This window comes from Puma concolor, chromosome D1 (genome assembly GCF_028749965.1).
Source record: "Puma concolor isolate L17-30 chromosome D1, mPumCon1.1.hap2, whole genome shotgun sequence".
Lineage (NCBI taxonomy): Eukaryota > Metazoa > Chordata > Mammalia > Carnivora > Felidae > Puma > Puma concolor.
In genome coordinates this window covers 33,624,140-33,637,644 of record NC_141676.1, presented here as the reverse complement: position 1 = coordinate 33,637,644, position 13,505 = coordinate 33,624,140, and the positions used below count along the sequence as shown (strand labels likewise).

At 37.0% G+C, this 13,505-nt stretch overlaps 1 protein-coding gene across 1 annotated transcript; it reads right to left on the bottom strand.

The window, feature by feature from the left end:
• Positions 1-1,044: 1,044 nt before the first annotated feature.
• LIN7C (lin-7 cell polarity scaffold C) lies at positions 1,045-11,970 on the bottom strand. Its single transcript, XM_025928593.2, has 5 exons — positions 11,881-11,970; positions 8,600-8,718; positions 7,520-7,591; positions 5,116-5,325; positions 1,045-4,529 (listed from the first exon to the last, which is right to left on the bottom strand). Exons 1-5 carry the CDS (start codon positions 11,915-11,917, stop codon positions 4,374-4,376), a joined length of 594 nt encoding a protein of 197 aa, XP_025784378.1. The 5' UTR covers positions 11,918-11,970; the 3' UTR covers positions 1,045-4,373.
• Between the last annotated feature and the right edge of the window lie 1,535 nt (positions 11,971-13,505).

Sequence of the window (13,505 nt, the reverse complement as noted above, 5' to 3'; positions counted from 1 at the left end):
TTGCTTTTCTGATTGAACAAATCACTTACTTGAACTTTGTATGATTTTCATTCTCAACGTGGCCTCAACCCTCTGACCCCAAAACACGACAAATTTTAGAATCTCATTAGTTTCTTTGATCCAGTGGACAGAAATCTGAAAATTCCTTGAGTCTTATTCCTTATAAAGTTTTCAAGCATAATTTAGGTTTCCTAGGCATCAAAAATAAAAAGTTGCAATTTTAATTATGTGGCCACATGTCTTCCTTCAGCTAATAAGGTCCCTGAAGCTTTTACGTGCAAATAATAGCAAACAAAAGTAGCACTTACTATGCCAGGCACCTTTCTAAATAAGAGTTTTACGGATAATGACCTCACAATTACTAAGATCTTATTACACATGACAGATGAGAGTACCAAGGCATAGAGGAGTAACTTATGTAAGATTACATAGTAATGGTGGATCTAGGATTCACACTTAGGATAGTTGGCCTGCAGATGCTGTGCTGTCCATCACATGTCAAATTGCCTCTCCCAAAATAACACAAGAGAATTTTTTCTATAGTTACATTTTATGAAAGACAAAGCAAAATATAGGAATTCAAAGTTTCACTCCAGTAACCACCACAGATTGTGTTTTTACCTTATTTAAGTTATTTTATACAGAGTTTTCAGAAACACATTTATTGTGTAATAATACCAATTTTTTTTCAAATCCAAATAACAAGAATATAATACAAGTTTATTTCAAATATATCTTAGAATCAGAATTAAGTTGGTAATAAATGAAGTCATCTACTGAAAAAGTGTTAAATCCATTGTGGGTATTTTTCTTTGCTTCACAGTCAGGAATTAAAGTAGAATCATACTGTTTGATAATATTTTTAAAAACTATGTCCAGATACAAATTAGTTTGCAAGTTCTTGAAAATTAATGAACAAGCAATTTGGGTTTTTTCCACTATTTAACCATTACAGAACTGCAATAGCTGTTGAAGAAACACAATTAGTGAAATTTTGGACAATAAAAAGTGTAAAACCAGATTGTTAGGAGAGACAACAAAATGTAAGTTAGAAAAGTCATAAACATACATTTATTCAGGAAATACAATACCAGAGTCCTTGATATTTCAGTGATCATTCCACATTATAAAATATTCACAACATGTATTCTTTTAAGTCTACACCAAGTCATGCTGACATTCTTTTCAGATAAGCCATAGCCATTTCTTCTACTAAATGCTATAATATCCATTTTAATTGTAAACAAAGTACTTGAGCCAAACTACTTAAGTACTTGAACAAAATAACTAAAAAATTTAGTAGAGGAAGACAATGATTTTAAAAACACATCTGAATTCTCAACCTCCAAAGAACTAGGCCATTATAATCTAGTATACTAATGGATAAAGTGGCCATATTAAAACAGCACATAATAACCAATGACAGTATTTCTCATCTGCAGTTTTTAAACATGCTTTCTGAACTAATACACATTCATTTCTGTAAGTTTTAAATGCAAAGGGGGCAGAAAGATGACAGACATTAAAATCTTACATTTAAACTACTGGCAGATTAAAAAAAAAAAAAGATAAAAGGTAAACTATAATCACTTCCCAAATAATGAATGCCAAGTACCTTTTATTCCTAAAGAAATTACTAAAAAAGATAACCGATTATTATATTTGCCACTACTTAACAGTCAGTAACTGTAAATTCTTTCTATTCTGATACTTCCAAATATATTATGCACTTAACTGTGTTTTTCCCATTAGAATTTAAGTTCACGACAGCAGTGTGATTAGAGCATTTTATAAAGGGGAAAACAAGTGGTTCTCTACCCAGATGTCCTTTAGAACCAACTGGAAAGCTTTAAAAAAATAAGTATCTGGCCCCACCCTCAGAGATTCTCATCTAACTTGATACAGAATGGGACTCATATACTAATAGTTTTTAAAGCTCTGCAGGGGTTCTAACGTGCGGCTAAGGCTGAGAATCACTGACTCAACCCATTTTGAAATACCAAGAAAATAAATGGAAATTGAGTAGTTTATAATTTACAAATCAAACACCTATTATATACTTACTATGTGCCTAGTTATGTTCATGAGTCATACATTTATTTATAAGATGACAACTCCCTTCATCTCCTCACTATATACGAGACCAGTACTGTACATCTCTGCCACCAAATGACCGAATTTTTCTATGGTCGAGATTTAAAATTCTGGGATACACTCTGAAAACTGCATTAACGAAAACAAACTACTGCTACTCATGCTCAACAGTAGCAAGCAAACTACTGTATTTGGCTCCTTTAAGCTATCCTTATTTTAAGAATTATAAATAAGTGCCAACCCACACAAAGAACAGATTGTGGATTACTGTAGAAGAGAAAAAAAATAGCTTACTCAACTTACTAAGTTTCAACACCAAAAAAGACTGAACTTGGCTGAAAGTTCTGAAACAGCGGAGATACTGAACCAGGAAGCTATAATTTATAATGAAATGTTGACACGCCCTTGCAAGCTACTACAGCTGTAGCTATACTAAAAATAAGATTTCATCAGGATTTACTTACCCTGTAATGCAAGAATACGAGCATAATAATATTACTGTTTTTATATGCACCAATATCTCTCTTTAATATGTAAAGCTCTACAACAAATACCTCTAATAACTTTACAATTAAATTAAAATAAATTCATTATTCTACTCTACTTTGGTCTCAACATTTTAAAAACATCAATTAATTTTGAAAATACACAATTTAACAACATTGATCCTACCAATACAAGCACGTTTTGTAATGGACTAAAGACACATTCGACCATGCAATCCAGTGTTCAATACCTAAATGATAAATAACAATGTTGATTGACTTTTATTCTGAAAATCATTGAAAACTGGAATAATCTTGTAAGACTCACAGTGCTCACAAACATGCAGGAAAAGGTATACATTTCTATTCTTCCTGAAGGAATGTTACAAAATGCCCACTTTTTACACAGGGTCAGTAATTAGGCTAAATTCCTTATATATTTCAACCCATTATCTTCTTTTTAGCATCTGTCACATAAAATTCTTAAAAATTGTACAAATGTTCCTGTAAATTGTGACTGAAAATGAACCTCAACTCTTAATTTCCACCTTTAAAAAGACCTCAGTCATAGTCCTACACTAGTAGCTGCCTTTCAGTAAGAGTGACATCCAGTGGACGAATGAAAGTATCTCTCAGAATTCCCATCATTTCAAAGATCACATCTCTAAATTCAACCATTTCAATATGAATGAGTTCCTACTCATTTTGACTAAGAGCCTGCAGATTCTTATGAATATATCGCCTCATAATTTCTCTATATTTTAAGTATATTCTTCTATCTTCTTCCTATCTAAAATCAACTCTTTAAGGTGAGCTAGTAAAGAGTGTGTAACTCTTGAGGCTAGTGAGGTTAAAGGTATTACTTTTTCGTCTTTGCTTCTGCTACTTCCCAACACAATCTAACTGGCTCATCCCTAGGAATGGAAAAACCAAAATATAAGAAATATATTTAAATAAGAATGAATAGCATTAAAAAAATTTGCAAAAAAATGAAACCTGAACCTGTTTTTGCATTTGTAATTTATGATATATTGTTGAACATAAAAAGATGTGATCAGTAATGCCAACAATCAAATCACATCCTCTTGCCTCACTGCTCAAATATTATGAAAGAATATATATTTTAGCAATGATTGTTTCAGTGTTTAAAAACTTTTATAAATCAGTATAAATGAATATTCATTATACATTATGTTTAAATAAAAGTAAAAAATTTCCACTGTTGAGTTATGATTTACCATTGATTATATATATTATGCATGTGTTCAAAGTACAAAATGCAGCAGTGGTGTTAACACTGATAGTGTAATGAACTGCTGTAGCTGAGACTGTTATGTTTAATTTCTTGGAAAACCGTAAAGAAATTTTACAGGTTAAAAAAAATAGAGTAAGCAAAAAAAGAATTGGAGAATTGTTATTTTTAAATAAGCAGCCAAATGAAGAAAACTTTTTTTTCTAAAAAAAGATTGAGAATGTAAAAGTACATTTTAATATTAAAAAAGCAGTTTTAAAAATCTATAACAACTTTATGACAAAATCTGCATTTGAAAAAGGCCTGTAAAAACAGCAGGACAGAATTGCCCTCATCACCTTTCACTTTTTCTTGTCAGAAAAAAGTGTATGCATCTCTGGAACCATAAACGGTGTTAAAATAGGTGTTTATAAAATGGCAAGGAGGATCTCATGGGAAGTTTCTGTTTGTTTTTTACAATCGTTGGCACTGCGGCCATCAGTAGGTCACAAGTAAAACTTTTCTAGCTAAAAGCAAAATGGAATATAAAGTTCTGAATTGCATTAGGTCTGTTGCCTGCGTTTTGCTGACCTCATTTTTTCAAAGCGCGACTCCATCTCTTCGAGGACCTTGGGTGTGTACCGTACTACTAACTTAACCTTTCCTTGAGCTGCTTTCAGCAGTTCCACAGCTTTTTCGTGATGTTCTCCTTCAACACTCTGGGGAAAAACAGACATACACACAATTAGTATCCAGGTTTTGTAAGCAGCTCAAAATGCAAAAATGTTTAAAAAACATAAAAGTAAAAAGAATTTTAATGTTGTATCATCACAACACTATAAGCCTACAAAATAACCTGGTTCTATCATTTTAATCGGTGTGAAATCCTCTGCCAAATCAAATCCAGCAACTGGGTTTTAAGTTACAAATAATTGTTCCCGATACCAATATATACGCCCTATTACCTCACTAGGTCCCAAGTAAATTAAGCAGCTGGCATTCTGTACGAAAATGAGGGCGGACTTCTCTAATTTAATGTACTGCCGTAACTACTAAAGAGCTTAATTACTTCATAAAAATCACACTAAGCGTTGCTAATTTACATTGGAAAAGAAGCAAAACACACTTAAAGTGCTTTAAAAAGTATCACTGTACTAAATAGTACTGCCCAGGATTCCCTCAAGGGATTTCTAAACTACAAAGCAGCTTTGGTTTTCCCCTCAACATCTTTGGTTTCTGTAACTCAAATATACCCCCATGTGGTTACAATGCATTACTACAAGTAGAAATAAAATTCATCCATACCACTCCATTAACAGAAAGAAGTTGATCTCCTCGCTTGAGACCCCCATGTCTATCAGCAATTCCACCTGGAATTATTCGAGAGATATAGATTGGAGAGTTTTGTTCTTTGCCTCCCATAATATTGAATCCAAGGCCTTCTTCTGTTTTTGGTAGTTCAACAACTCGAGGATGAGAATGTCCTTCGCTGGCAGCAAATGCAGCGACAGTAGCCTCGAAAAGAATTTCACATAGTTACAAATATGATCTTTGTTTGCTTCAGTTCTTTTGTCTCTTTTTTAAAACTACTTTTGAGGTACATGCTTTTGATGTTTGAATGTTCACAAGTTCACTGGCAGTTTGAAAGAGAAGGTAAGCTGAGTGGATGGGGTGATGATGACCAGAAAGCATACCTTGGGCCTACGCAGGAGGTGTTAAGACTGTCCAGGCCACTCAGTCCACCCAGCACCCAGAACTTCTCTGCAGCAACTGGCGTGCGGGCTTGCTTGGCAGATGAACACTGGTGCATGTTACAGAGAAAACCCCTTCCCTGGCATGCCAGCAGCCCTGGGCTTTGGGCTGGATAACCTGGCTCCTTTAGGAGTCTGCGCAAGGCACAAACTATCTACATAATAACCTGTAAGGAGGTAGGTGTCCTTATATGCAATCATTTGGGCTGTTGTTACTATCTGTACTATATACTAAGTAACTAATTAAAGAAATAATTCAATATTGAGAAAAAGAAGGATACATATAACGAACGTGAACTTTTTTTGTTGCTTTAGTCAACTACCCAGTTACTCCTAAAACCCCACAGAAGATGAAAACAGAGTCACATCTTCTTTAAAACTTTCAAATTTAGACTAACCTACACTAATTCTAACATAAAGTTGAGATTTTTGGTTTCTTTCTGCTTTTAAAAGCAGGTAATTAAGTAATCTGGTACCATTTTTCGTAAATAGATCAAGGTGCATGAGCAAAAATGGGAAGGGGCAGAGGAAGGAAATCAAGATTTGTTGAATACCATTAGGTTCCAAGCTCTGAAAGAAGCCCCATTTTACAAATAGAACTAAGGCTCAGAAATTCAGGAAGTCGTGAGGTCATGTAACTCTAGAATTTCAAGCCAAGTTTCCATGTCTTTTTTATACTCTTCTAAACTATACTCACATGTTTAAGTGTTTACATTCAACAGAGAATCCAGTATTTTCTTTTATGGATCGGTAATTATCAAGGCAAAATTACCTACTAATGACTAATTCTAGTATAAGTCACTTACTGCTGATACTAGTTTATTCAAACAAGATATGATGGACACCGAGGTCAATTCTGGAAATATCGGAGGAAACCACTGGTGCAGAAAAGCACATAAAACTTGCCATATGCAGCTCTGAAGAGCTAACCTATTAGTGACATTACCCCTATATTTGCAGAGTTCAGGCAAAGGAGAAAAGCAAAGAGCAACCTAGGGGAGTACCCAGTTCTACCATTTACTATTTGTGTGATTTGAGAAAAATAACCTAATATAATGCTTCCTCACCAATAAAGTCAGGATAATATATACCTCAGAGTTTTTTTGAAAATTTACATGATATATGCATATCATATATAACAAATATGTATTACATGTATTTTTTTTTAATATTTATTCATTTTCAGAGACAGAGACATGCGGGAGGGGCAGAGAGCAAGGAAGAGAGAGAATTCCAAGCAGGCTCCTGTCAGAGCAGAGCCTAAGGTGGACACGAACTCATGAACTATGAGATCATGACCTGAGTCAAAACCAAGAGTTGGACGCTTAATTGACTGAGCCACCCAGGCGCACCAACAGGTATATTATTATTTGTGTGCAAGTGTGGTTTTTTTTAAACTTTTTTAACATTTATTTATTATTGAGAGACAGAGCATGAACAGGGGAGGGGCAGAGAGGGAGGGAGACACAGAATCCGAAGCAGGCTCCAGGCTCTGAGCTGTCAGCACAGAGCCCGACGCGGGGCTTGAACTCACAAACTGCGAGATCATGACCTGAGCCGAAGTTGGACATTTAACCAACAGAGCCACCCAGGCGCCCCTGCAAGTGTATTTTTAATGCATTATCTAAACTGCATGATAAAATATCTCCTGTAAAGCCAATAAAAAATGTCTTGTCTTAGTACTTGAGAAGTTTAGTGTGGCTCAAAAAATACTACATGTTAGTTTTCAAAATTAGCCTATCAAATATCTAGTAACTACACATTTTAAACCTTTCACTTATGTTTTTTTGTTTTATTTTTAGGAGAGCGAGTGAGAGTACGGGCATACACGAGTGGGGAAGGCACAGAGAGAGGGAGACAGAATTGGACACTTAACTGACTGAGCCACCCAGGTGCCCCTAAACCTCTCATTTATAATGAAGTCTCTTTTAGTAAATGGAAAAAAAAACAACAACTACCTTTGCAGTTGCATTAGCTCTCACTTCAGGACTGCTACTGATGTCCACAGTCTCATAGACATGTTCATATACCTGTGAAACCCAAAGTTATCATCATGATTTAAAATCTCAGAATATACCACGTTTGAGTTCTAAGTCAAGTTAAGGAGTGTGTTAAAGTTTTAGGCAAAGTTATGCATCCCGGTATTAATATATTTTTTTAATGTTTATTTTTGAGAGAGGGAGTGAGGTGAGTGAGAGACAGACAGACAGACACTGAGTGCGAGCAGGGAAAGGGCAGAGAGAGAGGAAGACACAGAATCTGAAGCAGGCTGCAGCCTCTGAGCTGTCAGTACAGAGCCGATGCGGGGCTTAAACTCATAAGCCATGAGATCATGACCTGAGCTGAAGTCAGATGTATAACCAACTGAGGCACTCAGGCATCCAGTAAAATGTTTTTCTACTCAAAATCCCCACAAATGAAGAGGTACAAAGTTTCAGTTATAAAATAAGTCATAGACATGAAAAGTATAGCATAGGGTATATAGTCTTAGTATTGTAACAACATGTTTGATGACAGATGGTGACTACACTTATTGTGGTGAGCACTGAATAATAAATAGAACTGGTGGATAATATGCTGTACACCTGAAACTAATATAACATTGTATGTTATACTTAACATATATGCTTTTTTTTAATATACTTAACAATATACTTTTTTCAAGAGAGAGAGAGATAGGGTCTAATTTTTTTTTCTCCTTTTTTTAAATAAGATCAAAGGATTTTTAAATTTATTTATTTATTTTGAGAGAAAGAAAGTGTAAGCAGGGGAGGGGCAGAGAGAGAGTGAGAGAGAATCCCAAGCAGGCTCCATGCTGTCAGCACAGAGTCCAACGTGGGGCTCGAATTCACAAACCATGAGATCATGACCTGAGCTGAAATCACAAGTCGGATGCATAACCAACTGAGCCACCCAGGTGCCCCAGTTCTAGTATTTTTCTAAAGTTTGTTTTCTTAAAAACTTCTAAACCCAAATTTCAGAGTACTATCTTACCTAATTAACTCACGTTTTTAGTAAATTTAATCCCATTCACTCACCTCTCTTACAGCATTGCAGAATTCACTTTGAAGGACTCTTTGTAAAGCCTGAAGTTTCTGTGGTGGGACCTCTCCACTCCTTTGCAGTTTTTCCAACAATTCAATCGCTCTACAAATATCTAGAATTAAACACACACACATATTTTCTCTGAATATTCTCTAAATGCCTTGTAACAGGATTCAATCCTCAAGGATTAACTAGAAATATGTAGAATATGGAGGGGAAAAATGTGTAAGAGTGTGAGCTTGTGTGTGTATTGGGGGTGGGGGTTACATGAATACACATATGAGAGAGGGAATATAAAATCTGAGAATGCTTTTATGTAGATTAGGATCAAATATTAATGCACACATGCAAGATCTGGAAAATAGTATCTTTGAGAGACAGGAAAACGGAACATAAAATTCTAAATGTCACAGGAAAAGATGGGTTCAAATGTGATAGACACATGAACATTGTACTGCTTCAAAAAGCAGACAGTTCTATCTGAAAGGAGTTAGTCAAAAAAAGTTACCTATCATGATTAGTAATCAAAGCTTTGAGTAGTACAAAACACTGTGTGCTAGTGAAATCCTTTTTCATTTTCCAAAGAAAATCACAATTTATAAGTAGATATGAACTTTCAATAACAGATGCACTTAGTGGCAGGGACACAGTAACAATGGTATAAAGGAATAAATTAACTGTGGCCTCTTTTCAACTCAGGATCATTAACACACTGTTTTAATTAAGACAAGTTCAACCAAATACATACATTTACAAAACAGAAAAATAAAAAGTTTTTCCAATCTGGTCTCAATATTAGCTGTGTGATCTTGGGCATGTTACTTAATGTGCATGTCTCAGTTTCTCCACTGTAAAATGGAAGTAACAGTACCTTCCTTATAAGAATCACTTTACAACTAAACCAAAAAAAGCACGGAAAAGGGTCTGGTATGTAGCAAGCATAAATATTATGTTCCCTTGGCACCAATTAATCCTAAGAAATCTTAAGAGGTGGTACATGTTTGTACAAATATATTAGGCATATTGGGAAATGTATTTTATGAATTAAGATATTTTGTAAGATTCCGAGTCATGTTAAAACACTGTAATTTTCTGTATTTTGACTTTTTTTTTTCTTAACTGTTTTTGTACCCCAGAGGGCTACAGTACCTATTATTTTATTAGTCTTTGCCTCCTTTTAAAATGGAAGAAGTTCTGAACTTTATATTATGCCACAAGTCTGGAACTTTTTCTTTATAGAATTAATATGGCCTTCTTTGTGTATAATACTACAAAACTAGCAATAAATATAGTGAAGAAAGAAGTAGATTTTTCAACTTCAGATCATAAAAGCTTAAACTGATATTAATCAAATGCAATGGAATCAGACTTTCCCCCTTCTGATTATTGCACCACTAGAATGCATGACTGATGAATGGGAGCTTTTGGTTCATTGATTATTTTGACTTACAAAGTTACAATATGTAAGCTATATAAATATTTCCAATTAACAAAAAATTGAAACGAAATGAAAAAAACTCTTTACTGAACCTAAACTGTACCTAACATGTGCTCAAAGCTATTCCACTGAATCATATTTGGATGATTTAGAAAACATTCATGATCTTGATCATATGCACTAATTTTAAATTGTAGGGTTATTGGAAGTGTTTGTTAATAGAATTTGCTAAAGAGAATCCTAAATAAGAAACAGGTGATGTAATCTTTCTTATCCAGCTAAATGGCAACCTCTAGTAATTCATCCTACTAAGTTGCTGAGCATTCTACTGTGGAACTGTAAAGAACTCTGAAAAAGCAAAAAAAGCCATGACTACCAAACCTAAATGCCAGAGGTGAAGTTTCACATTTTGTGCTGCACTTAAAAACACAAAAGACCGCCAACAAGTTAGAATCCTACGAATGGCTTTCAAAAAAAAAAAACAAAAAAAAACAAAAACACCTACTCCTGTTAACAACGAACAGATTTGTTCCCATCTACAAAGCACAGTGCCATTGTGCTCAGGAGGGAGATGTCACAGTCTTAAGCCTAACTTAGTAATTCTTCCCAGAGTAGCTACTCCTCTGTCAAAAATGATGCTTTAATTAATGGTCTGGTGGGCTGGAGGGAAGCAATGTCATTTATAAAGAGGCTTACAAATAGTGAACACCATCAGGAAAAAATAATGTTAAGTGAACATTTATTTGTGTGAAGGTATGAGGAAAGAGGTTTCTCTAAATACAATAATTCCAAAAATATATTTCCTTTTTGGAGCGGAAGTTACTTAATATTCAGGCTGTAACCGCAAGAGTTAATACTCGGAAGATATCTACAATCTCCACCCTATATTTTGTTTACCACCAGCACTCAAAATGTTGTTTGTTTTTGACTTACCAATGACATCTAATACTGAGGTGTCAAAAGCATGCTTGCAATTGCCTTGAAATAAAGGTTTTGGGAAGGGAAGGGTGGAATGCTGAAACTCTGTAACAGGACCCTGACAGTAGCACAGTCATATATTTTCACTGGCTCTTCGGTATCTAATTACTCAGCAGAACAGATTTTACTTTCCTTGATAGTCTGCTCTAAAAAGCAAGCAACCAGCCACAGTTAGCAGTTGTAAGGTTTGTAAAGATGGAATAAGACTATACGTTCAAGTATTTTACAACCTACCACTCACTATTCCAAATAGTTATATAACATTCTTCCGAGGACCAAATCAGTAGGATGGTATTTAAAGCACCTTCTCGGTACCTGGGAGGGGCACCAAAGCCAGGAAACAGCCCAAAACAAACACAAGTGAGGTTGTGGTTAAAGTAATGACGGAGTTTGTGCATAAATAAGGACGACTCTGTGGTGAATGCGCTGTGTGTCCGGGATGTCTGCAATGTGTGGGGGGTGAGAGCGGGGACACCGGATTTGTGCGCGCATAAGTAAGGGCAGTGCATGTAGTCTCTCCGAACTGGGCGTGTGATGTTTGCTTCTGGGGTTGACAGGTCTCAGGCCGCCAGGTCTGCCGTGCGCTCCTAGGGAGCGCGTCTGCGGCGTGTGTCTACGAAGGCGGACAGCTGGTATTTAACTGTGCTGTGCCCCGGCACAGTCCATGTGAAGAGAGCAGGGGTTTGAGTATCAGTCAGGGGACCGCAAGCGCCCTCCCAGGGGCCAGGAGCAGCGACTTTGGCGCGAGGGGCACCTGGATCCGGATCTCGGAGCCTGGGTCGCCCCTCCTCCCCTCCGGCCACACGGCACTCCTCCACCCCCTCCGCCCACCTCGGTCCCGGCTTCGGCCGCACTCACCCCTCTCCAGCCGCACAGGTTCCCCCAGCGCCGCCATCTTCTCCCTTTGCCTGCAGACCCACAGGAAATGACGACATAGGGCTGCGGTGGAGGGGCGGGGCTTAGCAGGAGCTGGCAGGGAAATGGCCTGCCAGTATCGCGAGAGTAGGACCTGTGGCTTAGAGAGTGGTGGAGGCTACCTGGGCTCTATGCCCTCAAGGTTAGTCTTACGCAGCGTCTTCCGCGGTCCCGGGGGTAGCGAATGCCCCGGCTTCGGAAGGTGGAAAAAGCGCCTTTCCCGATTCTTGCTCCCTGCCTCAGATTCAAGCCTTGTCCCACTCGCTTAGAACCCTTGGCTCCAAGTGAAAGTCTGGATTTTTCTCCAGGCTTGACCATTAATGGTTCTGAGTCTGAAATGCTCCCTTAACCCCTTTCGTCCTCAGTTTCCCTATCTGTGCGATGACGGGTCCTTTCTCCGAGGTCTTTTCCACTCTTAAGTTCTGGGATTCTGTGACAAATAGGTAACGGAATACAGTCTCTTTTTGTGGCGGCATCGTTTTAACTTTAAAAATCAAGGCACGAGCCTCCCCTGCCAATCTGTTTGAGAGTTAAGGATGGAAAGTACAAAAAACATGAAACACCTGGGTAAGCAAGAGAACAAGGAACAATTGCACCACAGAGAACAATTTTAAAAAGATGATCCAAAATCTTATGTAAATGAGATATGAAGCAAATTTGCTTAATGCATTACAGATTTCTTAGGGCCACTTCTGAAAATTAATGAACCAAGAAAAATTTTAGTACTTAATTTAAATGGAATATTAATTTGTCCAGTATATAGATTCCACTGACATTCATTCAAGCACTAGTCTCTGCTGATACTGTGTTAGATGGTTTCGTATACAGTTTAAACACCTCATGATAGGAACGTTTTAACTTCCTGATTGTCCTCAGCCCACTCTTTCCACTCTAGTATTTTTTCTAAGCCATCATGAATGTCATGATTATGCTTTTTCCCCCTTGAACCCTGATTTCATTAGCAAAAGTTTCTGTTTAGAAACTTTCAATTGTTTCTCCCCCACCATTTCCTATTTCTAAAGGCTTGCATACTCTGACCCTTAAGTTACCCATTTAACTTCATTTCTCATTATTCCTCAAGTGCAACCACCTCTCTAATTGAGGTGATATATTCAAAACCATGTTTATTCTTGCTTCCAAGTCTTCATTCATGTTGTTCTCATGTGGAATATCCTTGTTCATCTCCTCCAATTCTTCAAACCATATACACCTTCAAATTGAACCCATCCCCAGGTCTGCTAAAGAAGTGCCACTTCTAAGCTTCCCTTTTTTTTTTTTTTTTTTTTTTTTTTTGAGAGACAGAGAGCAAGCAGGGGAGGGACAGAGAGAGAGGGAGACCCAGAATCGGAAGCAGGCTCCAGGCTCTGAACTGTCAGCACAGAGCCCTACGCAGGGCTCTAACTCACAGACTGAGAGATCATGACCTGAGCCGAAGTCGGACACTTAACTGACTGAGCCACCCAGGTGCCCCTAATAAGCTTCCCTTTTTTCAAACTGTTGTCCCTTGGTCCCTGATGGTCCTTATACCCTGCAATCACACTCATGTGCTTCTCTTTTACTTATGGTTA

Coding starts and splice junctions, on each gene's coding strand:
- LIN7C (XM_025928593.2), bottom strand. CDS start 11,917: ATGGCGGCGCTGGGGGAACCTGTGCGGCTGGAGAGGG. Junction 8,719..11,880: donor ACCTGTGCGGCTGGAGAGGG/GTGAGTGCGGCC, acceptor GTTTAATTCTAG/ATATTTGTAGAGCGATTGAA. Junction 5,326..7,519: donor GAGCTAATGCAACTGCAAAG/GTAGTTGTTGTT, acceptor ATTCTTTTCGAG/GCTACTGTCGCTGCATTTGC.